Source organism: Rhipicephalus sanguineus, unplaced genomic scaffold, assembly GCF_013339695.2.
Source record: "Rhipicephalus sanguineus isolate Rsan-2018 unplaced genomic scaffold, BIME_Rsan_1.4 Seq5482, whole genome shotgun sequence".
Classification (NCBI taxonomy): domain Eukaryota; kingdom Metazoa; phylum Arthropoda; class Arachnida; order Ixodida; family Ixodidae; genus Rhipicephalus; species Rhipicephalus sanguineus.
In genome coordinates, this window is record NW_023615488.1 from 41026 (window position 1) to 60802 (window position 19777).

General features: G+C 47.1%; 1 protein-coding gene across 1 annotated transcript; it reads left to right on the top strand.

The window, feature by feature from the left end:
- Positions 1-1125: 1125 nt before the first annotated feature.
- Positions 1126-17241, top strand: LOC125756721 (cell-death-related nuclease 7-like). The gene is made up of 7 exons (XM_049411631.1): positions 1126-1662; positions 4118-4313; positions 5466-5538; positions 9171-9344; positions 11857-12051; positions 15008-15249; positions 17086-17241. Exons 1-7 carry the CDS (start codon positions 1544-1546, stop codon positions 17239-17241), a joined length of 1155 nt encoding a protein of 384 aa, XP_049267588.1. The 5' UTR covers positions 1126-1543.
- The last annotated feature ends 2536 nt before the right edge of the window (positions 17242-19777 follow it).

Sequence of the window (19777 nt, forward strand, 5' to 3'; positions counted from 1 at the left end):
TGTCGAGAGAGTGTGCCTACTCTGTGCAGCAGAGAGTTCCCAGCACTCCTGAAAAGGGAGTGAAATATGAGACAAGCGTTTACTCTCACAAAGAGAGTTGCTAGCACAATTGCCGCTGTGAGTGTATGAGTGTCTGGTCCTGACATGAATAACGTGAAAATCCTGCCGCGTACGTCGTCAAACCCTTTTCTCTAGACACGTGTGGCACATAAACGTTTACCACGGGACGCGGAGTACTGGTATGCGCCATAGGTGATTGACAGTTTATATGTACCCAGGAACGGCGACAACAACTAGACAATGGCAATTTAAATGCGACAGCGTTAAGAAAAATTGGCATCGGCAGCGTTGACCCGACGAATGCAAAGAATAAAAATTAGGATCCTAGCAGGAATTGAACCCAAGCATGCTGCGTGGCAGTCAGGTATTCTACGACACAGCCACGCGAGGCCTATAAGCGGCTTTGGAAATACACCCTATGAAGGCGTAACGTCGGTGCAATGTCAATTGTGGTTTTAGTGCTGACTAGCTAATGTTATAACGAAGCAATAAACGCTACATACGTACTCCACGATACAGGCGTGACGTCAAGTTAACATCTGTAGTTCCAGTGTTGGCTCCCCTTTTATAACAGTCTAATAAACATTACATTTGTATTCCTATGATTCAGCAAGCTAAAGTCAAGCGTTGCTTGACCCCAGATGAATACGCTAACGAAAGTTACCTATGATATTCACATCATCGCATCGTAAAGTGCACTTCGTTTCGATATTACTGACGGATGTGCTCTACGTGAATGCTCACGTTACGTCAGACCATAGGTCACCCTTTAAATGCCAGTGTTTTCTACGTCCCTCGTAAGCCAACGTTATGCACACAACTACTACAATTACAAAAACACGTGGATCCACCTCGAAACGCTTGTTCAAGGCCACAAAAAATGCAGCGTAGAACGACTCTCTGACTTCTTCGCATGAAGCCGATTCCCAGAAGGCGCGGGATCCACCGAATTTTTATTTCTTAAGAATTTCGCGTTCAGGTTATGAATTATCCATTATGCAAAAGAAACAAGTCCCGAACAATGGACCCTTTTTATAATCCGCAAGTGCGCTTCCCTGCGTTGCACATTCGGCCGTCTAATAGAGGCACCTGTTGTGCTTCAAGGGCAGAGAATGTCGTAGTTGGCCGCGCTGGGGCTTTTCTATTATGCGTGCGTATATCAAGAGAGACGTGGCAACATCTGCGTCATGGCGCAAGCAAAGCGCGCTTGAACATTCCGTTTGCATTAATTGACTAGCCTCCATTAGTTGGGCGAACTGCATCGCAGGAAAGCTAGCTTTGCAATTTCGAAAAGGGTATATTGTGCGAAAAATACCTCCATTACACAATGTCAGCTGCTGTGTCGCTGCAAAACGCTTATCGTCACTGGTGCGGCAGTGCACTGCAGCCTTAAGAGGCGCCCGTACAGTCGCGCATAAAGCAGTGCATTGTTTTTCATGTAAACGTCGTGCACGTCCTACGTACGCACCGGCGACCAGCCGCTATGAATCCTGTGTCAACGCATAGATTTTTCTTCGTGAGTGTGATATGGTATAGTGTTGATTTTACCTTCGGGCACGGAGACGTTTCGTGCAAAAATGCACGAGGCCTGGACGTTGACTGGTGAGCATCTTCACGTTTCTCTCTCTTTTTTTTTCTTCGCGTTAAGAGGGTATCCGGAGTTCTTACGTGGCAAAACCCCGACATGATAATGAGGCATGTCGTAGCAGAAATTCCAGATTAGCTTAGACCACCTGGGTTTCTTTAGTGTGCTCCTAAATCTAAGTAAACGGGTGTTCTTTGTACTCGCTTCCATCTAAAAGCGGCCGCCGTGGTCGGTAATCAAACATGCGCCCTCGGTTTTAGCATACATCACCCCCTTCTAGAATGCACACAACACGACGCCGACTTAAATCAGCGTTAATGGCATTGACCGCACATCACTCAGTTTAAGAAAACTTTTGGGCACGTGGCCAACAAGAGATTTGTGGAAGTGCGCTTGAAAGGGACCCTAAAGCACCCAGAGGTCGAAATTTAGCAATCTTCGGGGTCAAGTGGGAATCGAACTCAGGCCGTCTGCGTGGCAAACAGGTGTTCTACCACAGAGCCACGCTATTTCTTGAAACTGAGTCGGAACAAAACACTATATGAAAGTCGCGTAGTGGAACGAGACTCCTTAACGCATTTTATATGGCATAGCAGAAGCGTAGAATCGCGCCAGGCGTTAAAGCTTGTGAATTGCGCAACAACTGGGTGTTTTAAAGGCCTACTCATTACAAAGCGTTCTGCCATAATTTATCATCATGAGCTGCAAAAGCATCAACCAATTGTGTAGCTGCGTAGGTTAGCGTGCTGCCTTACGGTCGCGTAGTGGGCCCTTCGCTGATTCGCAAAAGGAAGAGTTGTGGCGCAGTGAGCACTTCGCAACTGTATTCACAATAGTCATTCTAGGATAGCTTGAAACGGTCACTGTTATGCACATAGACGTTCGTTTCCTTGCGGCATGGCTGAGGCATACACCGAGAACCGAAGCCAGGCTAGCAATTGAGAAAACGATGCGCACGGCGCCCGATTGCGCTATCGCGTTCTACTCTTGATGGCGAAGCTCAAGCGTCCTCCAAGATTTTGCCTCCATCTAAACGAGACCGCCGCCGTCGAGATTCGATCCTGCGACCTTCGGGTAAGTAGTCGAGTACCATAACCACTAAACCACAGCTGCCGGTTTACGTGACATTCAGATACCTTAATTAAAGGGCCCTTCACCACCTCGCGTTCAAAGACGAGGGAGTGGTTTCCTCCTCGCCTTCGCTACCCTACCTACTGGCCATATGTCCCCCTTGCTACTTATTTCTTAAAAGCACGTCTACCATGTCAGCACTAAGCGTTGAGCCTATCGAGATTTCGCGCTTGTCGGACACATCTGGTATCTCCGTTTGCGCAGTCGGAAACACAGAAAATGAAGTGAAATCAGTTGATCGCGCACGATAGTCATGCGAGGCAAGGAAGAACAGATGGGTGGCTGCATGGCAAAGCAGTGCGGGAGACAATTCACATGTGACCAATCAAGAGTATACACTATACAGACGACACAGGAAGCAGTGTTCTGCGCCAGAAAGACAAGAAAAGACAGGACAGAATATTGCGCTCGTTTTTCGCATTTTCAGAGGCTGGTGAGGGGCCCTTCAACGCGAACAGTGCAATGTTTTGTTAACGTTGTTTTTTCCCCCGCTCCACTTTTTAGATAAGTTCGCGCTGCCGCAAACTGAGTCGGAGCGCGGAGAAAATCTCTTTAGGAATATCGTAGTATCACACTTTTCTGCTGCGGTGGTAAACACATGTATAATGAACGTGTTGACCTGTAAGTCGTCAGCACAGACAAAAAAAAGGTTATTGTTATTATATTAAGGAGCTTCCTAAAGAAGTTTCTTTGGGTGATACGGAGTTCGATGACTTTTTCAATGGGCCACATGTCTAGGTCTTGAGTTCACATTCATCGCAATACATGACGAGTCTTGGTGTCACTGTCTCCTTGTGCTGCTCCACCGCCAGTCAGAATAACAATGAATATTCCAATATACACGGTGATATCTTAAAAGTAAGTTTGCGATCAACGGCCATCTGTACCTGACCTGACCACTGCCGATAGCGTTATCAGATTACCATGTAGGTTCTGTTCATTTGTAAACGAACGTAAGCAAAAAAAGAATTGTCCTGTTCTTCATTGAGGTATACCGTCTATATATTCCTGCGAGAGCCACTTGCACTGCATTCATGCAGGCTACGAAGACGTACCCCAACCAAGTATATTTCCTCTCAGTGTTAGCGACACACACGTTTGTGCAGAATTCGAAAAGGAGGATTAAAATTCTGACGTCATGGCCACAAAAGAATACACAAAGCATGCATCGACTGCCAGTTATCTTAAAACAGCGCTAGTCGTGTGTGCATCTTGTTTGTGTTTACCCTGCGCCTTTTCTAACTATGAATTGCAGCGTTGAGTGACAATAAATTCAAGCAGTGCTGAATTTAATGCTTCTTGCCAATAAGACACGTTGCCACGACGCTTGTACTGTTTCAGGTTTATTGTATACAAACCGCCAAAAACAATTCGGCAGAAAAACTGCGGGACGCTTACTGGAGAAGAAATGATGTACTACGATAGTAACGACGCCAAGGCTGGCTCGCATTTGTGGACAATCCTTCATGACAGTATCTACAGTAAAAGACTGAACCCTATCGAGGAGACGCTAGGGCCGGTATACAGACCGACAGCCGTAAGGACTACGCATTACGTTGACTACTCATTCGTGGCAACTATATTTTTAGGCTAGAACGAAGGCTGCTAATTTGAGCACAACTTGACGAGAACCACTAATGAGGTGTCAGACTCTATTTATAATGCGCATGTACGTATGCCGCTGTATAAGAAATTTCCAATAACACGTGTATGACAAGGGTAGAAGTTCGGCCTTGTTTGTAACGCACGGTGATCGTTTTGTTGAGCAGATGCAACACATGCACCAAGAAGTAGGGGCACAACATGTGCGCGAACGTTCAGCAAACCTTTTATTTCACCCGAAAGACAAATGTATGAATTGACGATACTTGTAGCGTGCGGGCCTCACCGGTATATCTACGTATCCAAATGTATTGCACTGAACCTCACTGACAATTTCTCGTTTATTTGTTGAAACACTGAGATTAAGGGCCGCGGATTGGTCGTTATTGCTGTTGTGAATCAGCCCAAACAGTAGATTGGTTGGTCACGCAGGGGGCGCCGTCTCTCGAAGGAGGCGGCGCAAAACCCAAGCCGCGAAATTCATGGACCGCTGGCGTTGAAAAGAGTACGGCGCCTTATATACCTTTAGAACGTATATATTGGAAGTTACAAATAAAATTGCAGCGTGCTAGAAGTGACAGCTTCAGTGATACCGTGAACAAACATTAGAAAAAACTCGGAAGCAATATGTTTTGTGACTTGTTTGAGCAGTAGCTAGCGTGTGTGATGCGGTCTTGTAGAAAGGGTTGGGGGCCAGAAGCCACACCATCTTAACTTTTGACTGGTTGCCCGGATGATGTTTTCTTGTCGCAACGATGCCCGGATGTTCTTTTCTGAGCCTCCGGACAACGGCTCCGGCTTTTGGCTCAAGTTCGCTTGAATGTCACTTCCAACGGGAGATAAAAGCATTTCATGCTTAAAACGCACCCACCAGTCACGCAGAAGCAGCAGAAATAGTGTCACAGCGCATGCGTGAATGGCAAGCGTGCAGAAAACGGGACGAGTTGAGCACGCTCCCTGCGCGGGGATGTAATCAGCTTCCATAATAAATTTTAAAAAAACCTTCATTAGGTAGTGTACAATGCGTTGGTTTCCTGTCAAAATGAAAAAACTGGTAACGGTGTTCCTTCATTATGATTTGGCTCAGGACATAGCATACGTTGCCTACAACGACCAGCCTCCAAAGGCGTTATCCCAGAGAAGAGCCGGACATTCCAAAGGTAGGCCCTTTATAGAAAGACGTACTGCGTTAACTTCATTACGCCTCACGTCCTTCTTATTTAAAAATTCTGGTCAAAATGTTCTTAGCTGGAATTTTGAAGCCTAGACCTCGCATTCTAACTAGGTCTAGTTAACTAACTAGCGCGTATAGTGAACATTTTGTTCAACCTCTCTCGACCATACAGCACAACAGAGCGCCCACAATAATGCACAGACGCAAACAGACTTGAGAACCCAGCTACTTAGCCCACATGTTTTTAAAGCGCTTCTGAATGCAGCGGCGTCTCGTGCCACTCTGACGTCAGTACAATTCTGTTCTTGCGCCATGAAGAGGCGGACAGATCTTCCCAATTTTCTGTTTCACTAGTCGAAGACGTGAAAATTATAATTTCCGTGTCTTCGACTAGCAAAACACGTTGCGGGACTAGTTGGTGATATATATTTTTCCGCTTTATGAAAGCTAACCAGCGCTAATTTTTCCAACAAGGTCACAGAAAGGCATGACAACGTCCGTTCTGCCATGTCTCTCAACTGGAAAAATTAGCGCTGGTTAACTTTCGTCAACAATAAAACGATTTCCCAGGCGTTAGGATTACGCAAGTCGAACTGAGCACTCTAGACACGACAGACTTGCCAAGATGGCACGTAGAAATCATTGCGGATGAATAATTTGACGTACATTAGAATTCAAATCTTTTTATAAGAGCACAACTCCTAAGGGGCGCACTTAAACGTCAATTTTAATTAATAATCAATGGCCAGCAACGGCAACCTCGTTTTTATTAACGCATTTTTACGTGGTGCTTTCTATATTTTAGGAGGTTTAAGCAGCAGTTATCGCGTATTTTTACCTGAAACATTGCGTTAGCGGCCAGTTGAAAAAAACGCCAGGCCTGTGCTGAAACCGCAGCACAGTCACAGCAAAAGCTGGAAGAGTGACGTTTCTAGAGCCCGTTGTAAGCACTTTTGAAGCTACTAATACAAGTACACTAGCAAGGTACCCACTACGCCATAAATCACAATTTTTGTGAAGTTGGGAGGCGCCTAATAAGCCATTATTCGTCATTCTGCGGAGAAGTGAGGCATCAGCTACACGCATGTAACGCATTATGTGCACTTTGTTGACGCGACGACTGATGACGATGAAGAGTTATGACTCAGCCCTTTGTAATGGGTTGGAAGCTTTAAACGGCCCACCAGTTATGCAATTTGCATTGGGTGACGCCCGGTCCCTATTTCCCTCTCCCGCCATGCTGTATAACATACGTTGACGTGGGAGAGAGAGGGGGGGGGGGGGGCGAAGAACTTTACTGAGACCCCGAGGAAGTGGATCATGCGCTTATGGGCTTCCTTGGCAACCAATACAAGTGCACTTGCGAGGAACCCACTACGCTATAAATCATTGTAATTTTTGAAAAGTAGGGAAGCAGGCACTATGCCATTTTTCGTCATTCTACGCAGCGCCGTGGTACCTGCTAAACGCATGTAAGGCATTATGCGCACTTTGTTGATGCTGTGCCTGATGACGATGAAGAATTATGGCGGAGCCCTTAGTAATGGGTTGGAGGCATTCAACAACCTACTCGTTGCGCAATTCGCATTGTGTGACGCCTGGTTACAGAATTCGCGTTGTGCGACGCTTGGTGCTTATTTTGCTCTTCTACCACGCTACATTACATATGTTAATGTGGTTCCTTCCCGACGTGAAGCCTGTATAAGACCTTTTTGCAAAGCAGTTTTCAAGCACCGGCATGACTCAGAGGTTGAATACTGGGCTCACACGCAGACGGCTCAGGTTCGAACCTCGTTCCATGCTGGAATTTTTTAAATATTTCGTTTTATTTTTATTTCGAGCGATAGCGCTTACGGACACCGGCGGCGGCGGCGGACAAAAACGGCGCCAAAACGGCCGCTGAAATGATCTCATAACAGCTTTCGCTGTAAAACCGCGAAGCAAGCTTGAAGAACCCTGCTAAGAGTAGCGTTCGCATGCTTAGCTTGCGAAATTCCTTAGTGTAAACCACCCGCCTGTGCGGAATGCCTTTTCGAAAATTCCTACGATACTTCTCAACCGATATCACACAAACCTGTAGGCGTGGTTAACTATCGCTTGAAGGACGATGTGACGTAGCCGTGTTCTGTGTATTCGTCAGATAAAGACAGTTTTGGCAATTTCCTGTGTTGTAATGTGTTTTTTATGCGAGCACGATGTCATCATGCGAGGCGCGAAAAATCTTCAATGCACCGTCTGTCACCATGGCTACAGGGGATTGGTAAAGTCAAAGTGATCTTAAAAAGTATTGGTTGTCAAAAGTTAAATCTACGCAAGTGCCTCGAGTTGTAGTGAGAGTGCCTCTCGATTTAGCCAAACGCAGCGCTACACCTATTCCATTAAGCACGAGCTCTCGCACGCCGAGAAGCACGAGAACGATGTCACGTGACTTTTTCGGCAATCGCAAATTCACGGTCCGAAACCTGTCCAGGTCATTTCAGGTCTAGCGCATGCCTAGACACTTATGGCTAACGCCAAAATCAAAAGTCGAAAGCTTACACTCGGCTTTCCGGTAGGCTGCATCCTGACCTAGAGCTCAATAATAATAATAATAATAATAATAATAATAATAATAATAATAATAATAATAATAATAATAATAATAATAATTAATAATAATATCTGACGTTTAACGTCCCAAAACCACGTTATGATTATGTGAGACGCCGTAGTGGAAGGCTCCGGAAATTTCGACCACCTGGGGTTCATTAACGTGCACCTAAATCTAAGTACTGACGTAGAGCTCGCATACGCGAAACATTCCACTCACGGTGATCGGCAGTATCTTCTCGTCGTCTCTTGTTCTCCGTTTCCCTGGCCGCGTATTCTGGATCTGTTCGTCGCTGCCGTCACCGTTCACGTACAACGACAAGCCTCACTCACGATGCACTGCTGCTTCTTCGGAAGTACGTCAGGGCGGTATCTGATCGAGCGGAGGTACTCGGTTGCGCGGGGCGTCTTCGTCGCTTGGCGTAGCTTACCGATAGCTGCTGCGTCGTTGTCCCTCCTGCGCATGCGTGGCTTGGCAAGGTCTCACGAGGTTATGCCAGGCGTTCTAGCAGCTGCGGCGTCGCTGGTTGCCATGGCTGCGGCGCGGCTGCCTTTTCCTGAAACTCGCACGTTTTAACGGCTGGCTAAACAGCTTAGCAGTTAATATTGGCTACCGCACTTTCAGCTTCATGCTTTGAGTGATCGCGTTTGACCCATAAAAACTGTTACCACCGCTTGTCGTAAGAGGCGCCATAGTGTTTAGAAACTTCGCGAGATTGTTTCCGATTGTTCTGTTAAGTTTACACACAGCACACGAGTAACCGAGTTTATTCTAGAGCTAACGCGAGCACCTGCGATGACGGTTGAAGTTTCGAAAAGGCATCGATAAAAGCAGGCGCATTTTGCAGACGGGCAGATTACCGATTACCGACGATGTGATCGCCGCTATCAGAGAACAGCGTCTAGTGCTTGTACTATTACTTTCCTGGGCACAAGTACGCCCAATAAAGAGTTTCGTCTTTAACAGCACGACTGGTATACCTTCTTTGCCGTCACGACCACGTGACAATACGTTATATTTCTTCACAGGTGTCCTGATAGCAAGCGCTGACCGACGACGAAAAGGCGTAGTGTGGCTCCAGCATAGTGTGCCCCGGTTCATCATGGATGCAAGGTTCGACTACCAATACCCTCAGAGCGGACGAAGCAACGGCCAGATATTCCTATGCCTATCACTGACCCTTGACACTGTCGAAACGATAGGTATTGAATTCAATCAAATTTACCCGGTCCTATCTCAAGAAATGCGAGTTGAGCCGTTATGTCAAGTTGTGCGGTTATGTCAGTCAGTTATGTCAAGTTGTGCAGCCCGCATACGGGCTGCACAACTTGACAAAACGCGTCTGCTCCCATTTAGGGTTCGTCACACAGTGTGATGAGCATAATCTCACAACACATTGTTTCCTTTCCTAATGTTCATTTGATAATGCGTTCAGTTACCCTGGGAGCCATGTTTATCATATACATGTAGATGTATATCATAAGCTCATTGGCTCACTCCCACCAAAATGCCAAGAATCGGAGAAAAAGCATGAAGTGGTAAAAAAAGGAAACATTTTTAAGATTAAGAATTTTTAATATAACTTTTCGAGCAGAATTATTGCTTCGCTTATAAAAAAGCAGGGGTTGAAATTGTTCTTTAGGATGGAAGCACATTCGGGGGGGTTGGTGATAAGTCATTTTGTCAAGAACAGCGCGGAATAATAACTAATTTAACCACGTAAAAAATATTAAGGAGCCTACTTTGGTTTAAAATGAAGTTCCTTCATTGTGTACTGTTCTTTCGCTTCTTTGCTCCTAGCTTTAAACAGATCTTTCTTTTCACATCTGCGTTTGTTCGGTGCTGTTGTCCCTGTGGTAACATTTTCAAAAAATCTACTGTTTCGTGAAAACACGACGTTTATGCAGTACCGACAGTTGTGTACTTTTTCCTTTGTGTACGCTTTCTCTTATCATTTAGTCACGTCTGCTTCCTTCAGTATTTATTGAATGCTACATTTGTTATCAGTGCTGCCGACATGAACTTTTAGAATGCGCATTCCTAATATCTGGTATAAAACTCACTCGAGCCATGATTTCCAAAAGGCAGCCGCCAGTATATCAGAAAAAAAGGAAGAATAAATTATCATTTCAAAAGGGTGTAGCTCGCAGGAGGAAAATAAAAAAAATGCGGCTTAGGTCATCATACTATGCTAAAGTTTACAAACTTTTTTCACGAGAATTTTTATTCCTTTCACTGTCGATCGCAAGATAACTCGGACGACGACACACGCATAAGCCCTGTCAATCCCGAGTTTACCAACTTGGCCCCAATAAATCACTCCCGGCCACTTGCGAGACAATTCGCGTAAAAAAAATAAAGCGGGTTTTTTCCCGCCGTTTACGGAGGGAACATATAAACGAATAAAACTTGCGGTGAAATTTGTGACAACGGTGGGAGCGCATGCTTGCACATCAGCATCTCTTTGACAGCGCCTCAGCAGCGCAGCCATGACGAGTGAGCGTGCGACGTGCGCACGCGATTTGAATAAGAAACAATTCAGGACCTCTTGACAAAGTCGGAGTCCGAGTAAAATGGATAACCATTGTCTCCGCGACTGTGAATTAATGGGTAATTATTAAAATTTATTCTTTCGTTAATAATTTCATTGCTTGTAATGAGTGATATTTTTATTTTGATGAAATAATCCTGTATAAAAATGTTTACATATTCTTAACAGCATCGTACGGCATTGCTAATAGAAAATTTCCGCATGGCGCGCAGAAAAAAAAAACCCGGCATGGAGTGTACAGCAGTACCACAAAAAGAAAAAAAAGAAAAGACAAAAACCGGCAGACAAAGGTTTAAAAATCACCTGTGGCGGCAACTTTACCTGTAGTCTTTAAGTTCGCTTGCTCAACGTGGATATTACATGTACTAAAAGTTGAAATGCCTAATAGATTAGTGAAGTTCAATTGTGTAATTAGCATTCAGATTATTGCTTCTTACGATGCGTATTGGAACTAATGAATTAGATCCCGCAAGTTGACAACGCATATTCACGTCATCTGAAACCTAATGGTGCGTGGATCTTCAGATGCGCGCCATCAAATTTGAGGTAAAAATGTACTAGCTTTTTTTCAGGCTATTTTTTCCACCAAGGCGCCGTTTTGCGTTTAAAAGGATGAAATCAAATAGAACGCCTTCCCATTTCACGCATTTGAGCGCACACTTTGAGAATCAATATTTCGGAACGGCTATCATCCTGAAATTTCCTTCATAATGAATATGCTTTGCGTATACACGCGATACACTTCATAAATTGCGGTTCATTCCGTAAACCAACTGAATATATTTTGCCAAGAAGCTGCTTGCGTTTTTGAATTTCCCGCGCGAGCAATATCCACTTCACGGAGTAGTTTATCTTCACAACTTTCATTGTGCTGTTTATAACAAGCAAGTTATAAAAATGTTGCGTATTCAAAAGACACAGAGCTGGTATGAAACAGTGTGCAGCTGCCGGATTCACCATTTCAAACAAGATTTTGTTCGACATATGTTTGCACCCTTGCCTTCTTGAAATCAGACATTGTGTTTACACCGATCGCGCTCTCAATTAGGCACACCAAAACTCGCCGAGTTTGAAAGTTGTCCCGCGCTCCGTAGGATAATTTTAATAAAACTACAAAATTTTGTTATTGCTCATATTTTGATTTCCACATGTTCGGGTCGTAGCCCATCATCTTACCATCCAAGAGGCTAACGTCTACATGTCGAGGCCTTCGGCATGGGCTCAACGCTATCCTATACTTTGGGTTCTACTGACCAAGAGATACCATTACCCAACCAGAGAACTGAAGGTCGACCACTTCCGTACCAGAGGTCTACAGGCTGTCTTGAGCATCGCAAAGTCACCCACTTGGACACGAGGTATAAGATCCATAGCAATGCTCTGACAAACCGCCTTTTTTTTACTGTCATTGCTCTTGTTCCCGTCCAACAGTGGGGCTATGCAAGTGCTCACAATGTTTGAAGAAAATATTGAATGTTCTATCCTGAGATTCAGTTTATTCCTTAAAGGGGCCACGACAGCCAATTTTCGATCGTAATCTGTGTTATGCGGATTAATCCTTGTGTATTCCCAAATAAGCTGGCGAAATTTTATTCCATTTCGTCGAGCACTTAATTTATAATCAAATATTTTATAAACACGCCAGCGGCCCGAGAGTCAGGCAACACTGGTGCACTGGCGAGCCGTGACGTAACAAGCAGCTAGCTGTGCAAGCGTCCGCATTGCGGCGAACGATATTGTTCCAATACTTCTTCGTAGACTAGTTGGTTCATATTTGGTAACTCGACTTGCTGCGCAACCAGCAGGAAAGAAGGAGGGAGACAGGAAAGAGTGCAGTTGCAGCACTACTGCGCTCCTTCCTGTCTTCCGTCTTCTTTCCTGCTGGTTGCGCAGCAACTCGAGTTTACATATATTGTTCCGTGGTCAGCTACACGTGACATCGAGATATTTTAGCTTTCTTCAGCTTGGCACTGAAACTGAACGATTTGCAGCGGCTGAAACTTTGGTAGAAGGCGACGGCTCCTTTCCGTGCTGCACATGACGTCACACGCGCCATGGCAGAATGGCGGTCGCCGGCGGTGGGCGGGGTGTACAGCCGGGGACTTCTAGGGCTTGTTTTGCACTGAAATACTCTTTTAGGACCCACTTTTGAATCTGTATAGGCATAATAGACCCTCTACTTCTAGTTTTCGCTGAAAACCACAAATCTTTGGGCGACCGTGTCATGGCCCCTTTAAGGGGGTTTTATCGTGTCTGCAACTGTTGCCGTTACACCCTAGGAAATAGAACTTACACGCATTGAAATATCCATATCATGGGGGGTTGTCAATCGACAAAATACCCTAATGACTGGAAAATAGTGAAAAACAAAGGCTACCAGTCGGGCAACATACTCCTACATCAGCATAGAAGTCACACATACGCGCCCATCTATACACACGGCATGACAGTGTTAAACACCAAATGCGCAGAGCGCTCGTGCTACACAGCCTTACACTGACAATCAAGCATATATAGCCATGCTATCTGAGGCTGCGGATATATTTCTGTTCTGCATAATTAAACAATAGGCAAATCACAGAACACGCAAGAATGTAGGGTGTGTTTTTAGATAGTCCTAAAACAGACAGATTTATAAATCTAAAACCCCCTAATATTCTACGCTGCTAAGTGCGGAGACCTTTCGGGGCCCAGAATGTCGTTTCCTCTCATGTCATCTGCTGCCATCTCATGTCGTTGATTGGCGTCATGCAGGCAGAACCACTTGTAGCATAGCCATGTATAATATTATAGCAAGCGGGCGGGAAAGGGAAGTGAGGGCGAGGTAAAGAAAATGGAGGGTAGAGGGTAAAATATAGCAGAAGAGCAGAAGGAGGAGGTGAGAGGGTAAACCATGGCATAGTCATGTATAGTACAGCACAGCCATGTGTAGGAAGGCGTGGGAAAGGGGAGTGTAAGGAGGGGGAGGGTAAAGCGTAGCATAGCCGCGTGTAGTATAGTACAGTAAGGAGGCGAGAAAGGAGGAGGAGAGCAGGGGCCACTGTATCACAAGTGAAAGTTTCCTTTCCCGCCATGGACACCGAGCAGATTGCACGTTTTGGAACGCAAGCGCTTGCTTGCCCTTGAACGCCAGCGTCGCCCAACAGCAGGCGATTCACTGCTGCGCACTTCCTACAGCTTGATGTTTTTATTTTGTGACTTGCAATCATCACCTGACACTCTGTCGTATGGGCCATAGGTTTTTGAATAGCCCATAACACTCTTTGCTCTTAAAGGTGTATTATGTAAAACATTAACACTTAGGCAAACGAAAAGGCTATTTTGGGGAGCAAAACAACCTTACACCCTCATTTTTGCGCGTTCTGGTTAGGTCAAAGGGCGTTCTGTTTCCTTCAAGTTGTTTTAATCGCAAGAAATATTGTTTCTAGAGTTAAGTACTATGGAATCAATGAGAGTGAGCTGAGTTTTAGCGTCATTTTAGGTCAGTGTTCTGGCCACGTTGCAAGCTACACGTCTAGTAAAAGCTGCACAATCCAGGTGTATTGCGTGGGGAATGAAAGCAACATAATTAAAGAACTATTAAAGTGTTGCGAAAAATACAAAGAAACACATATACTAATATACAGCCCTGCAACCATGGTGCAGAGGAAAATAATTGTATGCACTTAGCTTCTTAATGCCGGTTCTGCGGCGGTTCCTTGCAGTTTCACAAATTGGCGTCATCGAATTAGCACGCAACACGCAAAAACCCCCCTTAATAATAATGTTATCTAGGGTTTAACGTCTCAAATCCATGATATGATTATGAGGGACGCTGTAGTGGAGGGCTCCGGAAAGTTCGACCACCTGGGGTTCTTTAACGTGCGCCCAAATCTAAGTACACGGGCCTCAAACATTTTCGCCTCCATCGAAAGTGAAGCCGCCGCGGCCGGGATTCAATCCCGAAAGCCCCCTTTCCACCCTGCCAATTAATCGCAAGGAAACCTTCGATTTCAATACTCGGTCTACGAGCTAAGGTGCAGAAAGCTTGCAATACTTCCGATAATAGAGGCAGTGCAAAACCACCTTAGATGCAAAAAGGTTTAGGGTGGAGGGGTGGTATGCATAAATACGACAGTTAATCAAAAGTTAACCAACCCACTCAGTGAGAGTGCGATTCTGACAGCCCTAAGTCTTGCATCAGGATCGCTTTACTTTTAGGGCTTTGTGCAGTACATTACTACTGTCGAGTATGAAACGAAGTAATGACCACAATAAACGTTTATTGGAAATCAAATAACAGACATGTTCTCTTCGGAACTAAACTCACTACAGATATATACGTACAGGACATGAGGCATGAAATCGGCGACAACATCACAGTACAATCTTGGAGAAACGGTGCCGGCGGAGCGCAAGAAGCGTACTGCACGAGGGAGTACAGTGTCACCGATGTCCTAGCAACAGAAATTAAATCTTCACGCCGGCACGAGTGCTTTCAGCCCAGCCTGGACCATAGCAAGTGGTTTGTGCCGCATCACAGGAACATCTTCTGCATCTCGTCATTGAACCGCATGGTGAGTATATGCACTTCAACAGTTTAAATGAAAAGCGTGTCAGGCCTGAGCGCGATGCCTTTCGACAACGTGGAGTCACGTGGTCGACTCCACTCGATTGGCATGGCTGTGCTATCGAGTTCTGTCTACACATTGTAAATGTATGGGCGAATAGACAGTAGGAACGGAAAGAAACTTATAAGACAGTGAGAGACGATATGTCTGTTAATTCCTTTCAGTTCCTGCCGCCTATCCAGTCACGCATTCACAATATGTGGCACAAATTGGCCCTGCAGATCACCAGCCATGGTGCAGGAAAGCGACGAAAAATGTTTATAGATAGATAGATAGATAGATAGATAGATAGATAGATAGATAGATAGATAGATAGATAGATAGATAGATAGATAGATAGATAGATAGATAGATAGATAGATAGATAGATAGATAGATAGATAGATAGATAGATAGATAGATAGATAGATAGATAGATAGATAGATAGATAGATAGACAGACAGACAGACAGACAGACAGACAGACAGATAGACAGATAGATAGACAGATAGATAGATAGATAGATAGATAGATAGATAGATAGATAGATAGATAGATAGATAGATAGATAGATAGATAGATAGATAGATAGATAGATAGATAGATAGATAGATTTTCTCAAGTTCTGCCGGTGCACTTCTATAGCAAAAGCTATAGAACTATTCATGAAACGGGAAAACTCCGTTTTCTCGTTTCATGAATAGTTCACTACCCGCGGCGTTATAAACGAAGGCATTCATCGCGGTACAGTATAATCGGCTAAATGATTGTGTAACTATAATACTTGAATCTCACAAGACAGCCTCATTTAGAATTTCGCAGGGCGTACAAATGTCAACTGAAGCCTACGTCAGCAGGCACGAGTGCTTTACAAGAAATTAAGCCGTCCGGAGCTAGCATTTGCAGCATGACCTACGTGTTAACCGCTTAAGAAAGCCGGATAGAGTGTAGCGGCCGGGAATGTCGGCCGCCGGAGGCAGCGAGAAAGGAGACGTGAAGCTGGTTTGGAGTTGCAGGGCAAGACTGCTTATTTCCACTCCGTGCGAGTGACGAGAGCTCCCCTCGACGAGGGAGAGAAGGAGGCACCCCCGCGTTCTTCTACAAGAAAGAGGAAAAGGGGAAAAGGGGGGCCCCCGAGCGAGCAGACGCAGCATGCCGCCGGTGCTAATTCCCGGAGCCGGCCCCGACAACACGTTGTTCCCCGAACACGGAGGAGGAGGCGCTGGCGCCGCGCGTAGGCGAGCTGTCGACGGCCGGCTGCAGACGGGATAGAAAAGAATGCGGTGGTGCTGAGCAGCTTCCGCTACAAAGGCTCCCCCCCTAGACTGCGGAGCTTTTAAAGAAGGACAGCAGTTACGGGCTGAATAGTGAAAGGTCACAGTCCAATGGTTAGCACTGAAATCGTACGTGAGAGGCTGCTTGAATGGAAACCTCAATATGAGCAGGCTTGGCGCGGTCAACGGCGACGACTTCTCGTTTCCCCCGCACGTCGATTGCGATGGTTTTGTTAGTACGTCCCAAAACTTTGAATGGGCCATCGTACGGCGGAGTAAGGGGCGGCTTCGTTGCGTCGTGTCGCACGAACACATGGGTAGCAGAGTCCATGTCAGGAAAAGTGAAAACTTTCCTGTTGCGGGCGATGCGAGGTGCTGTTGGCCTGAGTTGCGCTTCTCGATGTGATCGGAGGCTGTTGGGGCGGAAGGTGTCTGGTCGGAGAAGAATTCTCCCGGGAGGCGCACTGTTGAGCCGTAGACCATTTCCGCTGCGCTGAAGCCGAGGTCTTCCTTCACCGTTGAGCGTAGGCCAAGAAGAACGAGCGGGAGCTTCTCCACCCAGTGCTGGCGGTCGAGTTTCGCTGCCAGTGCGGCTTTGAGTTGCCGGTGGAAGCGCTCAACCATTCCGTTGCTGGCGGGGTGGTAGGCGGTTGTATGCTGCAGCTTCGTGCCGAGGAGCGTTGAAAGTGCGGAAAAGAGGTTGCTCTGGAATTGCCGTCCCCGGTCAGTTGTTATGCGGGCGGGGCAGCCAAAGCGGGACACCCATGTTTGAATGAAGGCCTGCGCGACGGTCTCAGCTGATATGTCCGCAATTGGTATAGCTTCGGGCCACCGGCTGTACCTGTCGATGCATGTGAGCAGGTACCTAAATCCTTGGCAGGGCGGTAGTGGTCCCACGAGGTCGAGGTGAACGTGGTCAAACCGCGACTCAGGAGTCCGAAATTCCTGTAGTGCAGCCCGATTGTGGCGAGTCACTTTCACTTGCTGACACGTTTCACATGTCCGAGCCCATCGTCGCACGTCCGCGTTGACTCCGGGCCAAACGAAGCGTTGCGTTATCAGCCGCTGGGTGGCGCGGACACCTGGGTGGCTGATGGAGTGGAAAGTGTTGAATACCACTCGGCGAAAGTTCAGTGGGACGAAAGGTCGTGGTGCTGCCTGGGAGGTATCGCAGGTTATCGTGCTCTGCACGTAGGGAAGTGCAACCTCCGAGAGCACGAGTGAAGATCCCCCTCCCTTCAGTCTTGTCAACTCGGGGTCGTCCCGCTCAGCTGCGGCCATAGGCTTCGAAGTCCAGGACTTCTGTGCCGGAAGCGTTGACGCGAGACAAGGCGTCAGCTGCTTCGTTTTCGACCCCGGGAACGTGGCGGATGTCTGTAGAAAACTCGGAGATGAATGAGAGCTGACGGATCTCTCGTTCTGAGTAGGAGGAACTGTTGTTTTTGAATACGTAGGTGAGGGGCTTGTGGTCTGTCAATATGTAGAACTCACGGCCTTCGAGGAAGTAGCGGAAATGCTTAATGGAACAATAGATTGCGAGCATCTCCCTTCGAAAAGTGCTGTACCGTGCTTCTGCAGGCTTCAGACGTTTCGAAAAGAAGCCCAGTGGCTTCCACTGGGCGCCCTCCTGTTGCTGCAGCACTGCTCCGACCGATGTGGAGGAAGCGTCCACCATGAGGCGTGTAGGAGCTTCAGGCCGTGGATGAATGAGGAGGGTAGCCGCGGCTAGCTCGTCCTTAGCTTTCTGGAAAGCGTTCTGGTGTTCGTCAGACCAACAAAATTCTGGTGCCTTTTGGTCGTCTCGGCGCAGCAGGTCGGTCAATGGCTGGAGCACTCGAGCACAAGACGGAATGAAGCGCCGGTGGAAGTTTAAGAGCCCGAGGAACTCCCTCAGCTTGCGAAAAGATGTTGGAGCTGGAAACTTCTTGACGGATTCCACCCTCGATTCCAATGGCATAATGCCCTCAGCAGTGATGTGGTGGCCGAGGAAGTTGAGCGCCTCTACTCCAAACACGCACTTTTGAGGTTTCAACACCAGACCGTGCTCATCCAAACGCTGAAAGAGCTGGCGGAGGTGCTCTTCGTGCTCCGCAGGCGTTCTGCTGGCCACCAAAATGTCATCCAGGTAGACAAAGATGAAAGGAAGACCCCGGGTGACTTCATCCATGAACCTTTGAAAGGTCTGTGCGGCATTTTTCAAGCCGTAGGGCATGCGGACAAACTCAAACAGGCCGAACGGAGTTGTTATGGCTGTTTTTGGTATGTCCTGCGGTACGACGGGGATTTGGTGGTATGCCGCTACAAGGTCGATCTTGCTGTATATTTTCGTACCTGCCAGCCGCGCGCTGAAATCGTGAATGTGTGGCAGAGGATACTGGTCCGGCGTTGTCGATGCGTTCAAGGCTCTGTAATCACCACACGGGCGCCAATCGTCGTCCTTAGGCACCATGTGTAGCGGTGATGAATGGTTGCTAGACGAAGGGCGAACAATTCCCAGCTGCAGCATGTGCTCGAACTCCCTGCGTGCAGCTTGAAGCCTTTTGCTGGACAGCCGTCGTGGCCGGGCGGTGACTGGCGGCCCGGTGGTGACGATGTGGTGAGTCACGTTATGTTTCACCGGCTGTTCCGTGTTGCGGGGCTTGGTGAGCGAGGGGAATTCGGCCAGGACGTGGTGGTAGGCTGATACTGGCTGGAAGGCGCAGATGCCAGATGAGCAGATGTTTGACTCCAAACCACGTACTTTGAGGGATGTGTTGTTATCCTTGAGGCAACGGTCACGTACGCTCACATCCAGGTTGAAGTGGCTGAGAAAATCTGCTCCGAGTATGGCGAAATTAACATCCGCCACCACGAAGACCCAGCGAAACAGGCGCCTGAGTCCGACGTCTATTGTCAGCGAGCGGAAGCCGTACGTAGCGATGGCAGTGTTGTTCACTGCCTGCAGCGACGATGTGTTCTTGCTACGTCGGCGATCCTCGGGGGTTGCCGGGACAATAGAGATTTCGGCTCCCGTGTCGACTAGCAGGCGCGAGTTGCTTACGCGGTCGACTACGAAAAACAGGCGGCTGGGTGGAGGGCCGATGTCGTACGCCGCCGTTAACGACTGGCCGGAGCGTTTCCCGGAAACGAGCAAGGTTGAGTGCAGCGGCTAGCACCCGTGCCGAAACGACGGTGGTACCAGCAAACTCCGTCCTGTGTATCTCGTGCATGGCTTCTCTGG